At 31.6% G+C, this 24,113-nt stretch overlaps 1 protein-coding gene across 2 annotated transcripts in view; it reads left to right on the top strand.

Moving 5' to 3' along the window:
* The window catches only part of betaCOP (coatomer subunit beta), an 84,992-nt gene that overhangs the window by 53,723 nt on the left and 7,156 nt on the right, over positions 1 to 24,113 (top strand). Inside the window, exons 13-21 of one of the 2 annotated variants that reach the window (XM_085820084.1) lie at positions 1,435 to 1,565; positions 1,659 to 1,730; positions 7,727 to 7,882; positions 9,385 to 9,474; positions 11,562 to 11,793; positions 12,509 to 12,550; positions 13,514 to 13,633; positions 20,908 to 21,053; positions 21,138 to 21,227. In XM_085820084.1, coding sequence (XP_085676210.1) covers positions 1,435 to 1,565; positions 1,659 to 1,730; positions 7,727 to 7,882; positions 9,385 to 9,474; positions 11,562 to 11,793; positions 12,509 to 12,550; positions 13,514 to 13,633; positions 20,908 to 21,053; positions 21,138 to 21,227 — 1,079 coding nt within the window. The remainder of the gene's footprint in view (positions 1 to 1,434; positions 1,566 to 1,658; positions 1,731 to 7,726; positions 7,883 to 9,384; positions 9,475 to 11,561; positions 11,794 to 12,508; positions 12,551 to 13,513; positions 13,634 to 20,907; positions 21,054 to 21,137; positions 21,228 to 24,113) is intronic. The other variant, XM_085820086.1, reaches the window with a different exon arrangement.

Below are 24,113 nucleotides of genomic sequence, written 5' to 3'. Positions count from 1 at the left end.
GATCAGACATGTTTATATATATATATATATTTTATTCTTTCAAAGTTTTTTATTGGTAGCAAAGCTGAAAGAGAGAGAGAGTATTAATCTTTAATATATTTTGGTAGTCTTCATATAGTAGACTATTTTATAATGGAAAATATGCAATCATATCATGGGATATGCATACAGTATGAAATATGTTGACTAGTTTTTGGAAGAAGCTGAAAAACAGACTTAATATAATGCAATAAAATGATATAATAATAATAATATAATAAAATGCCAGTTTCTAAAAAGCATGGGAAATTTGAAATTTTTGTATGTGGGGTCAAGTTATCAAGAAGATTTGTTCTTTATTCTAGACTTAGTAAATTTGTGTTTTTAATTTTTTAATTTTTTTAAAGTGTAAAAAGAGAGCAGCATGTGCATTGTTAAGTTGCTCTTAAATTAGTGTAGAGCCTCACCAATGGCCAATTGGTTAAGATCCCTGAATACTGGGAGTTCAGCTCAGGTTTGATCCCAGGTGAATAGACTGGCTGCGTGGCTGGTTTTCCTTGTGTGTAATGTGAATACAAGCCAGTTTCCCATAGAAAATCCTCCATAAAAGCATTTCTTTTCTTAGGCAGATAGCCGTCAAATATTTAAAATTTTTCAAATAACCTAATCTTAATTTAGAGGAATGTATTCAACTTGAATATTGTTTAGTATTTTATTATTTAATTTCATTTAAAGAAGGAATACGTTTATTTTAATGGGACAAGAACTAAATTATGTGTTTTATTTTAAACAAACTTTTTTTAACCACAAGGAAAATAAAATCAAGTTTATTAAGTTTTTATAGGTCTTAACCTAAACAAAAGTCAATTTCATTGTTTTATATTTGTGTATGTTTAGGCAAATAAATAAAAAAAAAAACTACTGTTTAAATTTCTCACATTTCTCACTTTTTTTTTTTTTTTTTTTTTTTGTGAAAATAGAGATATTGTGTTTAATTGTGAATTAATATTTGTTGAACTAAAAAATACTAAACAGAAAAATTCTTTTATTTGTGTTACAGTAAATACAAATTTAGCCTGCATTAAGAACCATAATTATCTGGAATTTTTTTTTTTTTCTTAATGTCTTGATAAGCTGCAATCTCTGTCCTTAATACTTAGATCTCCTCTAAATAATTTGAATTCTGTTGCATATGCAAATACTTTTAATTGTGATTTATTTAATTTTATGCAATGTAAAATGTAATGTACATTATAGAGTAGAACAATAAAGTCTCTAGTAACAATAGAACATTTAAAATAAATTTATTCTGTTAAACCAAATTCTTAAAATGACAGTTATTTATAAACATATTATGTAACAAATTGTAGAATATGAAGAATTAATACTGAAGTAAATTAAAATATAATGTATTAAATATATTTTTAATAAATTTGGAATATTCTATGATTACAGCTGAGAAGAAACCTCCACTGAGAGGATATTTAATGGAAGGAGATTACTTCATTGGGGCTGCAATGTCATCTACATTAGCTAAATTAGCACTTTGTTACATCACCCTTGTTCATGATCCTAAAAAGCAAAATGTAAGTTTGAATTGTTTGGTAATTAAGCATTTTAAGTAATTTTATTTAAATTTATTGTAGCATTTTTATGTTAAAATGCATTTTCTATTACAGGCATTCATTGCCGAAGCTATGCTTATTATGACTTCAATCATACATTTGGGAAAGTCTGGATTGGCTGCTAAGGTTTGTTTTCAATGATTTTTACTTCTTATGATATTATGTAAGTAATTGGGAGAATTCATTGTTGTTGGATATAAGTTTATTATAGCAAATATGTATTGTATAGGGTGCTTTGTATATTTTATTCTGATCCTTTTACGAACATTTTATCATTGCTGCCAAGTTTCCTGGTTTTTCATCACATCTCCCGGTAGATCACTGAATTTCCTGCTTTGTAATTTTTAGCCTTTACTAACGATAATATTTCCCTATAATAAGTGAAATTTATCGAATTAATGGAACAAATAGTGCAAATTCTGTTCCCCAAACCTTTCCTCACTTTTTTTTTTTCTCTTTAAACTTTATTTAATGTGAACTGATTAGTTTTATTTTCATCGTATTTAAAGGTACTTAATAAAAACTTTCCTTCCCTACTCAGGACTTTCTTAGTATAAAAGTGTAAGAAAATTACAAAATAAAATTAGCAAAAGGGGGGGGGGGAATTATCTACTATAGTGTGAATTAAGAGTTCTATTAAAATGGCATCACCACGCTGCATTTAACCTCCCCGAATTTTCACTTTTTTCCCCTGCAGAATCTCCTGGTTTTCTATATTTTGAGAAAGGCAGCTATGCCATTTATTTATGCTAATGTGCAGTTTTTTAATACAGTGCAAATTCCATAATCCGGACTCATCGGGACTTCAGTGATTCCGGATTAGGGGTTTTTCCGGATTATAGATCATCAATTTAAATCAGGTAAGATGGCATGCAGAAATTATACAGTTAAAAATATGAAACTGTAATTTATGAAATAAAGAGCATTTATGATCTAAAAAGTATCAAAATTTACAAAAAAAAAAAGCTTAATATTTATTTGTTTACTTTAGTAAACATTTCTATCAATGTAAGTTGTTTCAGTTGCTTTGTTTTTTGTGCTAATACTTTCTCTTTAATTCTATAAACAGACATAATTTCTTGTTCAGTTACGAAGTTCCACTGTTCAAGTCCTGTAATTGCCGTGCTGAGAATACCGACTAACTTATCAATCGAAATTTTTCCGTTTTCAATAACGTTCTCTGTTATTTTCTTCACTATGAGAAGCGCGCATGGGTAAACTCTTTACTGGCTTTACGCGCATGCGTAAGTTTTTGGCTTTGATGTCCGGAATATAGATCATTCCGGATAATGGACGTCCGGATTAGATACAGTACAAAGTCCGAAATCTGGATGTCCATTATCTGGAATGATCTGAAATCCAAACCTCAAAGCCACAAAACTTTTTTTTTGGGTGGGGGGTATGTTTTACATATGTACATTTGATTTTTCTTTCCATAATAAAACAGGTGGAGATTTTTACTTAAAAATTCCGATTCTTAAATTTATGTAGGCACTAAATAAAATATCTCGTTATGGAAAAACAATCATGTAAGCATAAATTTGTGAGATTAATAATTTGGCTCCGTAGCTGAGTATCTGCTTGGCATACATCTCTAATGTTTCGTTCCGTTTCTCCGTGTTGAAACAGTCACCTATTTTATATCCCTGACACCGACCTGGCGAGTCAATATTTATTATATTTTGCTTTCATCACCTTATGTTTGTCAATACGTGACAGCTTCAGTAATAATTCGTGTAGTGACGTCAAAACTTTTTTTTATATTAGTAATTGAACAACAAGAGTATGGCAACCTTTTATGCTAACATTATGCTTGGCGATGATTATAGATTTTTAAATGCTCTTAAGAAATGTTGACGAGGAAAAATTCAACAAAAATTTCTTTTCATATGCTAAAAATAGATTTTGTTAATGAAAGGCCCAAAGATTACATTTAGTGCTATTTTAATTAAGAATAACTGATATGTTATTCGCCATAAACCCAGAAGCGGTAGCAGAATATGTCGGCACTGGATGGCAGAGTTTAGAGAAGACGAAATTTTTGGAATTTGGAGAAGCACAGAGCAGCAAAATCAAGGGATGAGAAGTTTTTTATGATTTAGGGAAAGCACTGAGATGCAAAGTTTAGATGCGGTGAAAATTTAGAACTTACGAAGGTGCTTTGTAGCAGAATTTAGGACCCGTAGAGACTGCACCATGCGGTAATTAGCGCCAGTCCTAGATAAAGTGTTAAGTATATGTGGGAGTTTATTTATTCGGGACTCAGATTAGTTTTAAGCATGTGCAAAAAATAAACGTAGGTATAGTAAATACCTAAACTAATACAATTCAGGGTTAATTCAGTATGCAATAGAAGCAAGACAAAATTTACCAAAACAACTTAACTTTCGTCACCAAACTTGTGACACACAGCCAATATTGTGTCACAGATACTATTAAACTAGGCTAAAATTATCTTTATTGATTCTAAGGCATTTTAGTTAATGTAGCGGACTGCGCTGCTTCCTAATCTTTTAGTTTGTTCCAGCTTATTATTTTTTGCAGACTGTTATTATTACGGCAATTTTATAAAAACTAAGCTTGAACTTTCGATTATGTCGAAAAGAGTTTCCAATTCTGGAACTGCCAAAGGATCTACAAAATGAAACCATGTTACGATGTCCATAAACAAAAAGTGAAATTGCTGCAAAAAATGTATAAAAGCATATTCGTCTCAAAATTATGCGAGGTGTATGGCATTGGAAAGTCAACTGTATATGACATAAGAAAAAAAGAAAAGAATTTTTTGTGAAAGCAACTTAAACAACTTACATTGAAAGAAATGTTTAATAAAGTAAACAAATAAATATTAAGATTTTTTTTGTAAATTTTGAACATAATTGTTCTCTATTTCTTAAATGAAGATTTCATATTGTTACGAAATGTACAGGGGTGGTAAGATGGCTTCTCCACAAAGCAGTTTTAGGGCTGCCATAAAATGGCAAGGGAAGGGAGGGTTGCCACGTTTGGCGACAAAATTGGCGATATGCCATGGACGGATGGAGAACCTTCTGGAATGAACTCTGACCGGTTTAGCCCAGAATATTCTCAAACACAAGTCGAAAGCTATATAAACCCTGCTGGTCCGCAGTCAGTTAGTGTGTGCCTCGTCTAGCGAGCTGATAGTCAGCCATTGAGCAAGTGCCTCGAAGTCTCGATGCATTGGTTGTCAAATGCATCGAGAGAGTCTTTTAGTGTATCGCGAATTAGTGCATCATTTTGTCTTGGACTATGCTGAGTCGAGAGGGAGCGATTGAATCGGTTTTCCATCCAATAGGAAAGTTTTCACGATCCAGCCGACACCTTGAACTTAGAGATGGGATCTTTTGCTGATACTATAGATTTGGTGTCAGTTTGAGATCTTATCTATTTATTACATACCTTTTACGGGATTTACCATTTAAATCCCTTGATTTAAATGATCAAATGGCGGAAGAGTAATGGGCAATTTTGCCTAAACTCCTTTCCTTCTTTTCATAAGAAGGAAACGCCCCTATTGTTATGTTATATGTTATGTTATGCTGAGTCGAGAGCTACACTCTTGTGTATCGTCAAGTGCATTGCAAGTTGTAGTGTGGAGAGTCTCGAGAGTACGTGGAATTCCGAGAACGACCAAGCAGAGTCAGAAGCTGTACTCTGGTGCTTTGCAGTGAAGCTGTCTCCACCGTTATTGCTTGACAGTGTGAAGGCTGTGTTGCTGAACATGTCAGCGTATTTATAACAGTTCAACAACTGTAAAAGTGATTTTGGAGCTATCTGATTAATATTGGTAATTAAAGTGTGTTCCGATACTTCATAAAGTGTCGTCATTATTCACTCTAAATCTACGAACCCCATACAAACGTGAAAGAAGAAAACGTAACAACTAGAAAAAAAGTAACAATATTTTTAACTGTATAATTTCAGCATTCCATCTTACCAGATTTAAATTGATATCCTAATATCCGGAAAAATCTCAAATCCGGAATTGCCGAAGTCCCGACGAGTCTGGATTTCAGACTTTGTACTGTATTAACATATTTCATATTCTGTATACCAGCAATGTTTTTGTATATCATTGCCCCCTTCAGGGGTCAATCCCAGAAATCCGATGAAGCTGCTGGCTAGGATCTGTACTTAGGCACTCTCGTCCATGGGGTTATATAACCAGTCTTCACAGAACTAAAACCTCTGTTCATTCAGAGGATGGTTCACACTCGACAGGGACTGTGTGGTACTGTCTTGTCTGCCCCTTGGCTGTGGGGTCACAACATAGTTAGATATGAGGCTTTCCTTGGGAGTTTGGTTCCATTCAGTTCTCTGCTAAGGGACTGACAGAGTTGTTGAAGTTGTATGTATATTTCACATTTGTCTATGTATGGGCAATCGTTTTGTACAGTAAAGCTAACTACCTTACAGAAAACTCTGAAATGATAAAAGTTTTGCAGGTACATTTCATGCTAAGAAAAGTTATACTTTTAACTATTTCAGAGCCAAACATAAATTAGGATTTTGTTCTTTGTAAGAATTATCATATTTAAATTAAAAACCTCTGTGATTTGATAAGAATCAGCATTAGTTTGCATAGGAGGATAATATGGAAAATCCACTATAAATTTTATTCATGTTGTTTGTAAGCAGTTGTTTGAAGTATAACTGCTTCCAGACATTACTGAAATTATCATTATAAAAATAGTTGGTTCTTAAATTGTGCTACGTTATAATATGTATAATGTTTGTTAATGTTATAAGGTATTTTTTCCCTCCTATCTGCATGATTTCATATTGTAACTGAAGGTACACTCGGCGTGCATTCAAGAGGTCCAGGGTTCGAGTCCCAGCGAAAGCACTGCACTTTTTTTACCTCTCCAACATCAAAAAATCTTAATGAATCTATAATTTAAACAATCATATTAGCCCAAAGAACTTTAGTCTAGAAGGACTATTGATTTTGTTTTGGCATTTTGCATTGATAACTTTAAATGTCACTTTACTGTTCAAATTGTTACCACCAGATATTATTGCTCTGTGTCATATTTAAAGAAATTAAATAATGAAAAATCTGCATAAATGTGTGTATGTTTCTAGCATTGTGATAAAACAATGGTACCAAGAGCTATCAAATTTTGAATAGCATAATCTTCCACCAAATATGGTCATCTGAAAACCATTATTTGAAATTTGTTTTATTACCGATTTCCTATGTAATACTTCAACGAATGTTTTATTAACAATGATAATTCAATGATTTCAAAGCGAGCAATGGCAAAATTGTACCAAAAAGATATATATATGTCATAATAAAATCACAAGAAAAAGCCGGAACACTGTCGATGCGTGATTAGACCCATATTGAAGAAGATTTTGATTGCGTAGTATGCTAGTAATGCTAACTTGGTAATATCTAAAGAACTTGGCAGTCGAGGCAATTTTAATTCCATTTTTATTTGCAATTGATATTTGTGGCCACAATCACTTTGCACTGTAGTCGTGCCTTTCCACAGAAGATTGACATTTTTGATACTGTTGAGAAAGAAAGCAAGCCAGCAAAATTACAGCTTAGCAGAGTAGAGGGCAAAAGCTGAAGTGCGTAGTTATGAAAGATGGAAGCACGCGAAGAGAAAAGTTTTGGTTTACGGTTATTACGTCATCAGAGCTGCGCGAGCCATAGAGTGATCTAGAAATGACGCAATGCAGAGAAGTTATTACGATTTTAGAATCGAGAGGAAGACTTAATGTTTATAGTTTAAACTATTTTAATTTATTTATTCTTTAATTTTATGTAACTAATGCTCAAGAGCAATTCTTTCTTTGAGTTCTCTGTTATATGAAGATTACTTGCATTCATTTGTATTTAAAATGCATTTATTAAATATTCCAACTTCAGTGCTAAATTTATAGCTATTGTTTTCTGGTGGAAGAAAGGAAAGAGTAGCTGTGGAATTTGTACAACATGTAGCAGAAATATAGACATTTTAGACTATCTTTGGAGTGGTTCAAATGCGTATTAGGATCACAGTTCTTTTATTTTCACCTATTTTAATTAATTTTGAAAACTTTTAATTAGGCACCAAAATAAAATAATTGTTTTATTTCAATTTCAGACTATTAATGATGATGACATGGAAAGAATAGCTTTATGTCTAAAAGTTTTGGCTGACCGCTCACCTCTGATGATAGATATATTGAATGACAAGTGCCGTAAATCTCTCGCAGCTATGTTAGCTGCTAAACATGAGGAGGAGCAGGAATACCTAAAGGTTTTTATACTATTTTAAACTTTTGGTGTTATTAATTTCAATATATTTGAAATAATTCCTTTTTTATGATCAGTTACAATTTTTTTTATTTGTCTTTATTTTTGAAGTGGTCTTAAGTATTTAATATAATTTTTTAAACTCTAACCCCTCTAACCCTAGTTAAAGTTTTAAGAAAAATTTAAATTTTTGCAAACTCCTATTACTTTTAGAGAATAGTATATTTATTAATTTTTACTTTTGTCAATATATGTAACAAGCATATAAAATAAGTCTTCCTTGTATGAAATATATTCTCACTGCACCAAAAATTAGACATCTGTAATAAACAGTAACTAATGTTTAATTTGCCTTCTTTTGCCATTAAAAATAGTAGTATATTGCCCTGATATATACCCAGCAAGTCTATGGATGAACAATGGGGTTATCTTTCTTTAGTTAGATGATAAAGTAAAAGTGGCACCAGTTTATCTAAAGTCTGAGTATACTGCTAGGTTCCAGTGCATGTTAATTGGAACAAACAGGGCCAACAAAATGCCTGAAACACTTCCAGAATAGAATATTGAAGACTGGACCTTTTCCTTTTACTACATGTTGCGTAAAGTTCTTCATAGAGCTTCTTGCATTCTGTTATTCTCTATTAAATTTATATTCTCTACAAAATTTTTGATTGCTGTAAGGGCAGGAATACAACTCAGCAGACCCCTGATGATAAGCCTTCAGTTTTCCACATTTCTGTTCTTTTGGAGAGTTTAGTCCATTACAGCGATACTATTTTGTATGCAGTTAGAATTCTAAACCAGACTATTTTGATTGATTCTCTGCTCCATATGTCAGTAGCACCGAGTTCCCTACCTAATATCTGTTTTGAAAGTATTTCAGGTAAATTGTCATTCTTGTTTTCATGCAATTATTTCCTTGTTATGTACCAGTTTTTAGATACTTCTCACAATGGTCCCCAGCAGTCCTAATCAGTTTTTTTTAACTGCAGTTTACTGGATTGACGTGGATTGTTTTTCTTTCTGTTGCCCATTGTTTAAAAAATTGTTTTATTGTGCTCCATGAAGGATTAACAAGTTCAGTCTCCTGTTATATATTATAATCTCTTGAACAACCAAAAGGAGTTACTTCATTTTGTCACTAAGTAATATTTTTCTAGAAACCTTCTTGCAAGAAATTAAAAATACAATCACCAAGAATGCAATTATTGGACCATAAACCACTGAAATGTTAATTTAATTAATAAGTATAATGATCTCTAATGGTGCAAGAGAAAGCTATTCAGATTTGTCTGTGAAGGGTCTAATTATTTATTCAGTTTGTGCATTAAAATGTTTACAATGCAAATTTACAGGTAAACTGTAATTTTTTTTAAAAAAACTTTCATGCTAAATTTACTAGTATCTTGTTTTGTGCCAATTTTCATCACATCATATATATTGTAATATATAACATTTTTTAATCAGAATTTTCCCTTTAAAATGATTGATTTTATTGTGCTTTAGTCCAAAGAGAAGAAAAGTGTTGTTGTTCATGCTGATGATCCAATCACTTTCAGTCAGCTGACTGCTAAAGGTGATGCATCTGGAACAGAGGTAAAGTAACAACATTTTCTGATATAAATACTCTACAGAATCTTAAATTTATCTCTTATATAATAACTGTAATATTAACTTTTCTTATGTAGTAACGTTTTTATATTATAAAATTTTTGGAGATAATTGAGTGGAAATAACAGTGTAAGTGTGAGTTATGTTCATAATCATATTTACTTCTTTATAGTATCTAAAATTATTTATGTATCTGATTTTTAGGTATAATTTTCAAAGCAAAAATATACTTCCTTTAATAGGTAATTACTTATCAGTTGGAGGAACTTTAATATATTTATTAAATCAGCAGCCTTTTCATTATATTATTTGGATTTCAAATTGCATTATATTCATATATATTTGCAGGTGTTCATGAATGTATTCATAAATTTATACAGAAATAGTTTACCTATCCATCCCAAACTAGTTTAAACAGGTTCATTCCCAATTAGGTCATATAAATAAGCCTCTGTTATGTAGTATTTTTAATAGGAAATGGCATATACAGTGAAACCTCGAGATATGAGTTTTCGTTTCAGCATTGAGCTCTTATAGCAAATTTCTCATGTCTAGAAACAAATTTCCCCATTGAAAATAAAGGAAATCCAGTTAATCTGTTCCACATCACCAAAAAAATCAGCATAAAAATCTATTTTTCTAATAAATAACACTGGTAAATAATATAACCATAGTTTAACTTTATGATAGCTTCTGACAAATGATAAATTCTGACACCAACCTTTTAACTGCTTCTCATTAATCCACACCAGCAACAGCTTCTCAATATCTTCTAGGAGTTTGGGATGGTGCTTTGGAAGTAATGGTAACTCCTTTGGCTACATGACATTTCTAAATTTCTTCCTTCTTCTAAGAATAGAGCATATCATCGATGTCAAAAGGCCATTCTTATACTACATTTATGCTTATCGATGATTTCTTTCTTAATTTCAATGGCCATGGTTTCCTTATTTTTCTTTGCAGCACTATCTGAAGCAACAATCTTCTTGGGAGGCATCGTGAAATAATTATTTCACATTAAATGTAATAAAAAATTGACTCATAAATACACAAACACATAGATAAAAAAAACTCTGAGGGATCTGATAAGAGGATTCCCTTATTCGAGCCGGTTGGGAAATGGCCCCATGCATAACAGAAGCCTGGCTCATTTCTCATTACTCGAGTCAATGCTTGTATTTAGAGACAAATTTCTCTCTAGTACTTTTCTTGTATCTCAAATTTCTTGTATATTGTGGTGCTCGTATTTTGAGATTCCACTGTAGTGTCATTTGTTAAAATAAACCCATAGATGCTTTCCTAGGAAAAATTTATTTTATGTACATGGGATTAAGTTAGAATTTTTATATATATTTCCTCTCAGTAATCTAAAAGCAGTAATAATGTTTCTGGACTGCGCAATTTCTAGGCTAATCTGTGTCGTATGGCTTGCATAATGCTGATGACATAGCTAATTTGGAACTTGAACTCAAAATTTTGAGAAGTGAAACCTTTCTAACCTATACCAAAATCTTCCTCCTGGTGAGTTTCCATATTGAATAATCATACACTTAAGCTTCTTGCTGTAATGATGCCTTTTTCACTATGCTCTCTTTGCATAGCAGCAGCATGGAAAATGTAAATGTTCTTGAGTAGGCATGATTAGAGTGCCAAGTGAATTGTGGCCACAAATGTGAATTTAAATAAAAATGCAATTTTACTCGCCTGCCAAGTTTTCTAAAAATCAAGTCAGGATAGATATTCAGGTGTAAATATGAGTATATATTATCATCACTCAAGCAGAATAAAATTTGAATTGAAAAAGAAAAGAAGAGTGCAGGGAGATTAGAAAAATAAAGTTTAAATGCAAGTGAAAAGAGAAAAATTTAAGGACTATATTTTTAAAAGCGCTGAGTTTGCAGTATGCATGTTATGTCCAAAACATGTCTGATAAGACAAAATTGAAGGGAACAGAAAATAAATTCCATTAATTAAAAATCTGATTTGCTAAGAAAAGCTCATTTTAATTCCTATTTTATATTATAATTAAAATTTTGATGTAGTAAAAACTTATATTGTATTTTCTTTTTCAGAATATGTTCGAATTGAGCCTTTCTCAAGCTATGGGAGTTTTGAAAAAAGATTCACCTGCGGATTTGAGCTCTTCCAAACTGAGCAAAGTGACACAACTTACTGGCTTTTCTGATCCTGTATATGCTGAAGCATATGTACATGTGAACCAATATGATATTGTTCTAGATGTCCTCATAGTTAATCAAACCCCAGATACTCTACAAAATTGCACACTTGAATTGGCCACACTAGGTATTCTAATCGCTACAATGTCAAATATATATACATGGTTTGTTAATGTAGTGACATGTTTTAGTTTTAATCTGTTATTTATTTTCATATGTAAAAGTGTGGAGTACAATTTATATTTTAAAAAAAATTCTAAATAATCTAGTTGCTTATACATATAAATCATCATGTTAAAAGTGGAAATTTATCAAAATTTATACGTAATAAGAATTTCGATTGCAAAATTGTGACTTCAAATATTTTAATGTAAGCAATTTAAATAATTGCTGAAAAAGTTACAAAAATATTGCAACTTGAAAATTTTAGATTATCATGTAACCCATTGAAGAGTTGTTCCATGCTCCAAAGAATCTTTTAAAAATGAAAAAAATATTAAAATTATGAGATTAAAAGGAAACTGCAGTCTGATCTTCATATGCAGATTTCAGATTAATGCCTTGAAACAATATCAGTTTAATTAATTGTGAATGACCTAGTTTAAGTTAACCCATAACTGTTAACCTCTCACAGTTAAGCCAATAACTGTTTAATATGGCAAATTTTAATGTTAGAAAGAAATAGCGATATTTTGTCATAAATTAAATTTATGTGGAGACCTGTGTCTATATTTAATAGAGAAAAGACTCGCTTATTCAATGCTGTATATTTATTTCGCTGTAAGGGAAATATTTTCTCTTAAATGAAATTTTCCTTAATTTTCCCTTTTCTGTTTTGAAAGGGTATGGAATCCGAATTGGAAGCAATAAAACCCTTGAAGAGTGTAAGTGTAATATTATAATTCGTAATAATAACAAAATATTTGTTTTAAAGCAAAGATTGTTTGAAAATACAAGTCCTTTTTTTTTTTTTTTTTTTTTTTTTTTAAATTCCATTTTCTCAGTGTCTTTGTTAAAAAGTTGGTATTTGAGTTTGATACTTTCATAATGGTGCTTCAGGGTATTATTGTTCAAAGTAGGCTGGAACACTCTTAATTTTTCAAAAAGCTGTTTATTGTTATAAAAATTTTGCTTTCATTTTTATCTTCAGTTTCATTTTTGTATATGTATTTCCATTAAACAAATTTTTATTTGCAGGTATTCTTCAGGAAGACAAACTTTGCATCGTAAAGTTTAATTTTATTTATAGTTAAATTATTAAATTTTGAAAGTTAATAAGTGTAACATTATAATGTATCATTGCAATTTATAAAAATTAATTTATGCAAGTTTAGTCTGAAAGTTAAAAATTTCATTTTTTTCATTTAGTAATGGCATAATATTTTGTTGTGTAATTTATAATTATGTAAATGGTTTTTATATTTTAAAATTTTTAGTTAAAATTAATATTACTTGTTATAAAATTTATTTGCGAACTTCTTTTGATACCAATTTTTAACTGAAAATTTTCATTTTACTAGATGTATTAAATGCTACAGATATTCTGTGTTTTATGAGATGGTGTGAAACATTTCTTATATACTACAAAAGTATCCTTGGTGCAATTTGCCCATTATTTTTTAAAATAATAGTAATAGCTTAGAAATATTGAAAAAAGTGACTTATTTTTATAATGATCATTGTGGCTGTATATATTTCTGTGTATAAAGTATTAAAATTAATACTTTATACACAGAAATTAATTAAAAATGCAAAAGTATTTGCAGTTTATTGGATTCTTTATAAAAAGGAAGGATCCATAACTTATGTTGATTTTTAACTTCTGGATTATTTCCTTTTACTTTAAGGGGACTTAAAACTTGTAGAAAAACCGTCACCAGTTATGTTAGCACCACATGATTTCTGCAATATCAAAGCAAGTGTTAAAGTGGCCTCAACTGAAAATGGAATAATTTTTGGAAATATTGGTAAATTTTTTTCATTACAGACTCGAAACCAATTTTGAGTTCTCTGTGTAGTATGATTGCTTTTATTCTAGTCTTGAGATTTTTTTTATCGGGATATGTAAGTAAAAAAGGTAATTTACTATATATATATTACTTATATAATTTAAATATTTATATATAAAGATATATCTTTTAAATTTAAACAAACATGTAAATATGTAAAAAAGCAAATTTAAAGTTAAAATAATTTTAAAAATTTGCAAACATATAAAAGATTTAATTTTCGAACTAATCTACAGTATCATTTAAATTCAGATAGCATAAGTAAATCAAGTGAAAAACAAACCATGAAAATAAATTCACCAATTTAGCAAATTAAAATTAATCTAAAAATTTTTTTAAAAATGCTTAAGTGAATTATTGTTGAGTAGGCAGGAGACAGACTTATCAAGGGGAAGTTGCCTGCAAACCTAACTCTTCAATCATTCAATTAGTGTTTCGTCATTCATGCAGGCAAGGGTAAAAGTCAAAACCAAAAGTAAATACATAGTGAAGAATGTTCAAAAAGAAATACTATAATAAAGTGGTACCTTGAGAAATTAGCAATTAAAAATTAAAGGTCTAAAGGAAAATTTACCAATAAAGAAGTATTTTGAGAAATAAGCAATGTATTAAATTTTTAAAAAAATGAAATTTTCCAGAAAAATTTAGAAACCAATGCATTTTTGCTTTTTTATTTTTGTGATGAGCAGTCTACTAAGAATTGGAAGATTATAAAGCAAGTGATCACATAATCTATCTGATAAATGCTGTTTAAATAGCTGTTAAATGAAAGCAGATCTAAAAGGTCTTGCCTTCAAGAGAGTTACTACTTGTCATTTATTTTTATAAAACGTGTACAGAAAATTTCTCTCATTTTTTGTTCTTAGTGACTTTTTCCCCATACTGGTAAGAAAATGAGATTAGTTTAAAATTAATGCCTGTTATCAATATATATATATATTTTCTAAAATTCAAGTTTTTTTTTTTTAAATTTATAAGCATTAATTTTAAATAAGGGGCTTTCAGAAGGTTATGTTTGTCATTTTTTTTTTGAGATTTTGCAGTTTGTAATATTGTAAATGTTATGTTTACTGAACTATAAATAAATATGGTAATTTTTAATTCTTTATTTGAAATTTTTAGATATTCAGTACTTTAGAATGTGTTAAAAGTCGTATATTTTAAGGTGATGATTCTTTCAGTGAAAGTGGCCCATCAGCGGCCAAGCGGTAAAGTCGCTGAACACTAGTAGTTTAGTCCGAGGTTTGAATCCTGCAAACGGGCTGGCTGCATGGGTGTTTTTGTGGTTTTCCCCATGTGTAACGTGTATATGAGCCAGTTTCCCTTAGAAAGTCCTGCACGAAGGCATCCCTTCCCTTAGGCAGATAGCCCTCAAGGCTTTGCCATAATTACACAAACAAACTTTCAGTGAAAGTAAATATTGATATTTTAGTTATGCATTTGGGATCTCGCATCTCTCACAATTTTTAATACTTATTTTTTATAACCATATTAAAATTTAATATTAATTTGCATTTACCAGGGCTGATAAAAGAATGAAATAAGTATCATGATAAACATTTTTAGGATTATAAATTTATTCATCCCCCTTTTAATAAAACCTTCGTTTAGTACCTTTCTTTCTTCGATATTTTAATTGAACGAACTTCGATATTTTAATTATTGTTTTTAAAAACTTAAAAAGTTCCTTTTTTTTTTTTGTTTTTTTTTTTGTTTTGTGTGTGTGTGTGTGTGTGTGTGTGTGTGTGTGTGTGTGTGTGTCAGTCAGTCAGTCAGTCAGTCAGTCAGTCAGTCAGTCAGTCAGTCAGTCAGTCAGTGAGTGAGTGAGTGAGTGAGTGAGTGAGTGCGTGCGTGCGTGCGTGAGTGCGTGCGTGCGTGCGTGAGTGCGTGCGTGAGTGCGTGCGTGAGTGCGTGCGTGAGTGAGTGAGTGAGTGCGTGAGTGAGTGCGTGAGAGTGAGTGAGTGAGTGCGTGCGTGCGTGAGTGAGTGAGTGCGTGCGTGAGTGCGTGCGTGAGTGCGTGCGTGCGTGCGTGCGTGCGTGCGTGCGTGAGTGCGTGCGTGCGTGCGTGCGTGATTGAGTGCGTGCGTGCGTGAGTGAGTGCGTGCGTGCGTGAGTGCGTGCGTGCGTGAGTGCGTGAGTGAGTGAGTGAGTGAGTGCGTGCGTGCGTGCGTGAGTGCGTGCGTGCGTGCGTGCGTGAGTGAGTGAGTGGACTTTCCAATACTCCTCGTATAGTTTTGAGACGGATAGGCCTTTATCCATTTTCTGCAGGAATTCAACTTTTTGTTTAATGAACATTAATTGTAATTTGTTTAATGGTTTCACTTTGTAGATCCTTTGGCAACTCCAGAGTTGAAAACTCTTTCCGACATAATCGACAGTTCAAGATTAGTTTTTATAAAATTGCTGTGATAATAACAGTCTGCAAAAAATAATAAGCTGGATCGAATTAGAAGATCAGAGAGCAGCGCAGTCTGCTACATTAATTGAAATGCCTTAGAATCAGTAAAGATAATTAAATTAACGGACTTTGTTAACAACGTCCGTTATACATTATTGGCTGTGTATCACAAGATTGGTGAAGAAAGCCAAGTTGTTTCGCTAAATTTTGTCTTGCTCCTATTGCATTCTGAATTAAGCCTGAATTGTAATAGTTTAGTTATTTACTATACCTATGTTTATTTCTTGCACATGATTCAAAATAATTCGAGTCCTGAATAAACTCCCACATATACTTAAGGCTTCATCTAGGGCAGGCACTTGATACCGCCTGGTGCAGTCTCTACAAGTCCAAAATTCTGCTACAAAGTGCTTTCCCAAGTTCTAAATTTTTACCGTGCCTAAACTTTGGATCCCAGTGATTTCCCTAAATCATAAAAACTTCTCATCCCTTAATTTTACCGCTCGATGCTTCTCCAAATTCCAAAAATTTCATCATCTCTAAATTCTGTCGTCCGGTGCCGACATATTTCTGCCACCGCTTCTGGGTTTAAGGTGAATAACATATCAGTTATTCTTAATTAAAATAGCACTAAATGTAATCTTGTGGCATATGAGTTTTATTAACAAAAATCTATTTTTAGCATATGAAAAGAAATTTTCCTGGTCAACATTTCTTAGAGCATTTAAAAATCTTTAATCATCCCCGAGTGTAATGTTAGCATAAAAGGTTGCCATACTCTTGTTATTCAATTACTAATATAAAAAAAAAAAGTTCAGTCAGTAAAAAGTCAGTAAAACTTATGCTGTGATGTTTTCACAGCATGAGTTATTACTGAAGCTGTCATGTATTGATAAACATGAGGTGATGAAAGCAAAATATAATAAATAATATGTCAAGTATGTAAAATAGCTGAATGTTTCGGTTGTATTAATTGAGATGTATGCCAAGTAGATACTCAGCTACGGAGCCAAATTATTAATCTCACAAATTTATGCTTACGTGATTGTTTTTCCATAACGAGGTATTTTATTTAGTGCCTGAGTGAAGTTAAGAATCGGAATTTTTACGTGAAAATTTCCACATGTTTTATTATGGAAAGAAAAATTAAATGTGCATGTGTAAAGCATTAATAAAAAAAAAGTTTGTGGCTCTGAGGTCTGGATTTTGGATCATTTCGGATAATGGACGTCCGGATTTCGGACTTGGTACTGTAATATGTTGCAAAGCATGTAATACAAAAGAGAGAAATCTCTTATTTTAAAAATCGTTGCATTATTATAATAACATCCATTAATTAAGACACAATAACACGCTGAATAAATACTAATTCAGAAGTCAAACAACAAAAATCAGCGTTATACCTACAAAATTTTCACAGGACTAGTTTCGATGGTTTTACCGAACCATCATCTTCAGCTGCAAAACCGCAAATGAACAAGATAGGAAATAATGATAGGTAAGATAAGAAAGCCTGGACAAGAATAAGCAAGTGGCGCCATCTGTTGGCGAAACCAGAACTAAAACATAATTTCTCTAAAAGCCGAAGGCAAATTTGGATTGGAATTAGGATCGTTAACTAGAACAGAAAGATTTTTATGAATGTGAAATGCCTCTAGAAAATCCAGTTCTCCAATGGAAGATGTTTTTTGAATAATTTTGGCAGCAGAAAAATTGAAAGTGTGATTTTCGGACCAACAATGTTGAGCAACAGAAGACTTCTGTGTTTCCTTTTTTCTAACATATGCCTCATGTTCTTTGACGCGAAATTTTAAGGCTCTCTTAGTTTGGCCAATGTAAATTAAACCACACTGGCAAGGAATCCTATAAATACCCCAGGAATTCATATCCGGAATGGGGTCCTTGAGTATAGAAGTTGGAATTTTATTGATGGGAGAATAAACAACCCGAAAGTTAAATTTCTGCAAAATATGTGCAACTTTATAGCTAATTGATGGAAAGAAGGGAATGACAACAGAACTTTTATAATCTCTTAAAATAAGAGTGTGGCTTTTAGTGTGTTCAGATGAGAATTTTTTAACTGCTTGATTAATAATGTTGGGTGAAAAGCCCCTGTCAATAGCTATTGCTTTTAAATAATTTAGTTCTTCATCAAGGGCTTTAAAATTTCGCGTCAAAGAACATGAGGCATATGTTAGAAAAAAGGAAACACAGAAGTCTTCTGTTGCTCAACATTGTTGGTCCGAAAATCACACTTTCAATTTTTCTGCTGCCAAAATTATTCAAAAAACATCTTCCATTGGAGAACTGGATTTTCTAGAGGCATTTCACATTCATAAAAATCTTTCTGTTCTAGTTAACGATCCTAATTCCAATCCAAATTTGCCTTCGGCTTTTAGAGAAATTATGTTTTAGTTCTGGTTTCGCCAACAGATGGCGCCACTTGCTTATTCTTGTCCAGGCTTTCTTATCTTACCTATCATTATTTCCTATCTTGTTCATTTGCGGTTTTGCAGCTGAAGATGATGGTTCGGTAAAACCATCGAAACTAGTCCTGTGAAAATTTTGTAGGTATAACGCTGATTTTTGTTGTTTGACTTCTGAATTAACATCCATTAAATTCAACATTTCAATTGCTGATTTTCAAATAAAAGATTAATAATGCAGTGTTATTTATTTGATTAGTATTTTGAACATAATTAAAATTTGTGTTTGAATAATTGATATGTTGGGTATAATTTGAAAAAAAAAATTGCATACTTGCCAAATTTTAAATTTTATGTATATTTTGTTGGTAAAAGATTTTATTAAAGCAATTTTAAATTATAGTATTTTATATTTTCATGTAAGAAATAGGAACAAATATGTGAATAGAACTTTGTTGAGCTCTAAGAATGAAATTATTTAACACTGTAAGAAATGAGTAAGAAACAAATGGACTAAACTAACTAAATGAAATCAATGCTTTATACTTCGGAATCATTTTGAATTATAGAATGAATTAGAGCATATGCTTTTAGAACACTATGGAATTTGGTAGCTCCAGAAATAAATTATTAAGGAAATTATTATGGTCGAAATAGTGTACTTCACAGTATTTGTTTGCATCATCTTTAAGACCTAGATCTGATCTCTTATTGAGTATGGTGATGAGCAATTGGCTACTGTATCGGAGACAACACACAAAAAGCTGGAAATTGTTCAAAACAATGCTCTTAAATAATCAGATGGTGTTCACTCTGCGTGAATTGAAATCATGCACTATTAGTGGAACCATTAGTTGACCATAGGCAAAGATCTAGCATGAAACTATTTGAAAACTTGCTCTAAGTAGTGTAATGTTTTTCAATTGATGTATGTTCCTGCTCAGATTAAAAACTCAGAAAATTTTCTTGGACTTGGCGAAAGAGTTAGCAGTCAAATATGACATACCTGCTCATAATATATGCCCTCTGTTTAAATCAGTCATCTGTTGGAGACATTTCAATTAAGTCAATTCATCCAAACCTGATTCTTCCCATAAATAGGAAAGTTTCCACTGATATGAAGTTTAAAGATGGCTTATCTTGGTACAATTCATAAAAGGTACTCTTCTGCAAAACTATCTGTATATTTACAAGGATGGTTTCATAGCAGATGTCATTAAAGTACTAAAACTGGATTACACTCAAAATATTTTCATCTTGACAAAGCTGTTCACCATCGAAGTTCTGCAATAACTTCAATGGTGAAGTGGCTGCTGTTTCTTTAGCTCTTGGGGGAATTGGTAATTGACCCTAGGCTATCATTAAGGTGCTTTCTCGTGTGTCTTTTGATGGTTTAAAAAAAATCACTTAATGACTACCAGATGATTCTTGACTATGTTTTGGGAAATTGATGACCCATTACTCTGCAGTAGATCTCCATCCATTATGGCATTATTGGAAATGACAAATGACTTTATCCGTGGCTTGGCCAAGGCTGGTGCTGATTTACCTCAACGACATTCTCTTATTCATTTCTCTACCACTGTTCAATACTTAATAAATCTCATATTGGTTTGTGATGGTAAAACCTGTTTAAAGAACTTACTGGGCAAAAACTTCTGGGGTTCCTTACTGAAAATTTCAGTTTCCTATAACCTTCATAAACCGTGAATGTAACAAATTTTTGTCTCAGAACTGGTCATGCTATTTGCAAAACCATCTCCATTGTATTATTCTGGTAAACTCGCAGTGCACCATTATATAGCCTGGCTTATATGACTGTTGACCATTTTCAAAATTTAATCTGATTCTAATTATGTTGCAGAATTCCACAGAAGGTGTTAACTTTAGTTTGTTTAAAGGCTTTATGTGGGTGCTGCAAGAGACTAATGGTCGAAAACCCAAGGTCTGTGAAGAATTTAAATGTGTTTGTTGCCCTCCCAGTGTGCCTGCAATACAAAAATAGTTCCGATAGTGTTATTCTATTTATGTACCTGTAGTTTAAATTCATATAATTAATAATATACATAAAGATCATTTATTGATTAAGAAATAAATGGGTAACAATGGAATTTACAAGTTATAATATCAGAATATTTTCTACTGTGGAGTAATTGAAAATATTTTGAATGTATGAAATTAAAAACTTGAATCATTATTGTAAAACTGGAAATTGCTATGATGCACTGTAATTTTATTCTCTAAAAACTGCTAGACTTAATTTTTTTAATTCCTTTAAACAGTTCTGTATTAATTTTTCTATAAAATTTTAATAATTTAATGCTTTAAAAATTATAAGTACAATAAATAATTTTGCTTTAGTATTATCTCTTTTGTGTTTGTATTAAATGTGTTTTTAACTTATACAGTGTATGACATAAGTGGATCTACGAGTGATCGAATTGTTGTTGTCCTGAATGACATTCATATTGACATTATGGATTACATAATTCCTGCAACTTGCACTGACCAGGAATTCCGTCAAATGTGGGCAGAATTTGAATGGGAGAATAAGGTACATTTTAAATCAGTGTTATTACTTTTATCTAAAAAAAATGTATTGCTTCACAGTATACTAATGTTAATATGTATATTTTAGGTTTCTGTGAATACAAACTTATGTGATCTTCACGATTACCTTATGCATCTTATAAGTTTTACCAATATGAGGTGTTTGACTCCTGAAAAGGTAAAGCATTTTTATTCTATGCATAATACTATTAAAGTGCAAAAAGTTTGATTTCTGTTTAGTTATAAGAAATCGTTGTACTTATATATGGTAACAATATATGAAAAATTGTAGACCCATAGCAATTTAAATGCTGTTTAGTCAACACAAAACTAACATGGGAATACTAGTAAAACTGCATCACATTATTTACTTTTCTGATCTGTTTAAACCTTCCTTTATGAAAAGTGTTCCATGTTAGTATATTTATTGTTATTTTATAAATTTTGGTATCAACTTTGGACTTACACATACTATAGGTTTCTTTAGCAAGTGATATGCATTAAATTATGCTTAATTGTGTATTTGTATGCATTTTAGGTATTAAATTTGATATCATTTGATTGTGTCACTGACATATGGCTATATTAATTTAGAACTCAAACAACAAAAATCAGTGTTATATTTTCAAATTTCACAGGACTAGTTTCGATGGTTTTACCGAACCGTCATCCTCAGCTGCAAAAGTGCAAATGAACGAAATAAGATAAAAAAGCCTTGACAGGAGCTAAGCTACTGGCGTCATCTGTTGAATAAACCAGAACTAAAACAATGTGTGTTACGTGTGACCAGAATGTCGAGAAACTGAAGAGAATTCCAAGTCTCAAGTTCAAAAGTGAACTGAATAGCAGGATCAGTGGAATTCGTTGTGCAAAGAACTTTATTTAAATCATCTTTATTACCTTCAAACAGGGTAAAAGTATCGTCTACATAGCGGAACCATACCAGGAAGTTTAAAGTTTCAAAGAAATTTGATTCAAAATAATGCATGTAGATATCAGCTAATATTCAGTTCACATTTGAACTTCAGACTTGCAATTCTCTTCCATTTCTCGACATTCTGGTACACATAACACATCCAACTTCAGTACTGCGGTTTACCATAAACCTTCATCAGTTTGCCTTCCACCACACTTCAAATCATGTCATCCGACTAAACAAATGTTAGCTTTATTTTATTCCTATGTTTTCCGTGTCCTTCAAGTTTGCTCCTCCAAACTATCCCTTGGTGAAGAACTAAATTATTTAAAAGCACTAGCTATTGACAGGAGCTTTTCACCCAACATTATTAATCAAGCAGTTAAATTCTCATCTCGACGCCAAAAAGCACACTCTTGTTTTAGGAGATTATAAAAATTCAATATCATTCCCTTCTTTCCATCAGTTAGCTGTAATGTTACACATAAATTTGGAGAAATTTAACTTTCGGATCGTTTATTTTTTCCATCAATAAAATTCCGAGTTCCATACCCCATTCCGGGTATGAATTCCTGGGGTATCGACAGGATTCCTTGCCATTGTGGTTTAATTTACATTGGTCAAACTAAGAGAGCCTTAAAATTTCACATTAGGGAACATTAGGCATATGTTAGAAAAAAGGAAACACAGAAGTCTTCTGTTGCCCAACATTGTTAGTCCAAAAATCACACTTTCAATTTTTCTGCTGCCAAAATTATTCGAGAAACATCTTCCATTGGTGAACTGGATTTTCTACATTTCACATTCCAAAAAAAATCTTTCTGTTCTAGTTAACGACCCTAATTCCAATCCATCTTTGCCTTCAGCCTTTAAAGAAGTTATATTTTAGTTCTGGTTTCATCAAAAGATGGCACCAGTAGCTTATCTCCTGTCCAGGGTTTCTTATCTTATCATTATATCTTATCTTGTTCATTTGCGCTTTTGCAGCTAAGGATGATGGTTCAGTAAAACCATCGAAACTAGTCCTGTGAAATTTGAAAATATAATTCCGATTTTTGTTTGACTTTTTAAAATTATTAAATTATATTTGTTTAAATTAATATTTGTTGTGTGTTATTGTATCTTGATATGGCTTTGTTTTAATGAGTTAAATTCTTTTCCTGCATCCATATCAAGTGCAGTTTTTTAAAAAAAATAATTATTCCAGCCTATTATAGTCTTGTCTACCAACTGCTGTTCGCTTTTGAAAAATGTAAGAACTTTTTAGCTCCTTTGCTATAACAATAAGAAGGTAAAGATCTGTAAGGTTGGAGGCAAGGAGGTGGAGAAGAAAGGGGTAAATAATGGCTAGCTGCCAGTCTTGAATGAGTTTCCGTTTCACACATTTCGCTCCTTTTATAATGATGCAAAGGATGATTCTGTGGACTGACGGCTTGTGGAAAAATCTAGTTGTGGCCTTCAGACTTTCCTGAATTCCGACATGTGGCTCTGATGGAATTACTGAGATGGAAGTTTGACCATCCCCCTGTGATATGATTTCCTTCAAGTATTTTTTTATGTCAGGATATGTGGTATTTTAAAATGATAGAAAAGAAAGAAGAGCATATATTATTGAGATACTAGAAAATTAATGATCTATTTATTTATTGCTTGCATCTTGCTTTTTAAGTGATTCTTAATGATTGAAGCTTCTCTGCTGTTTAAACTATATTATATGGTAGGTGTTCTGCATCTTTCTCATCTCTTTCAGATTCACTTCTTTCTCGTGCCTTCATTTGATTCATTCATTCACTTCATTTCTTTCATCTAAACTTTCCCATTTCTTTCACATTTATTTTGAGCCTAAGCAAGGAAGACTTAAAACAGACATATCTTTCTTCCTGTATGTACAAAGATATGTATTCAATGAGTGGGCTAAGTTTGAATATTTGATAAAATTTTTAAATTTTCAAACTGAATTTGCAGAGCTAATTTGCTTCATATGGTCATATATCTTTAAAGTTGAAAATTTCTCATAGAATTTAGATTAGATTTGCATAGATTACTCACTTGTTTTTAGAATATTAGAGAGAAAATTTGCACATTTTGTCATTTCATATTGTGGAAATATTTTAGCTCTGTTGACTTCAAGATCTGTGAAATTTAATT

This window comes from Stegodyphus dumicola, chromosome 7 (assembly GCF_044657685.1).
Source record: "Stegodyphus dumicola isolate Sdum_Otavi_A_Nest chromosome 7, ASM4465768v1".
Taxonomy (NCBI): domain Eukaryota; kingdom Metazoa; phylum Arthropoda; class Arachnida; order Araneae; family Eresidae; genus Stegodyphus; species Stegodyphus dumicola.
Note: the sequence above shows the minus strand (reverse complement) of the source record. Positions and strands in the feature narration are given on the sequence as shown.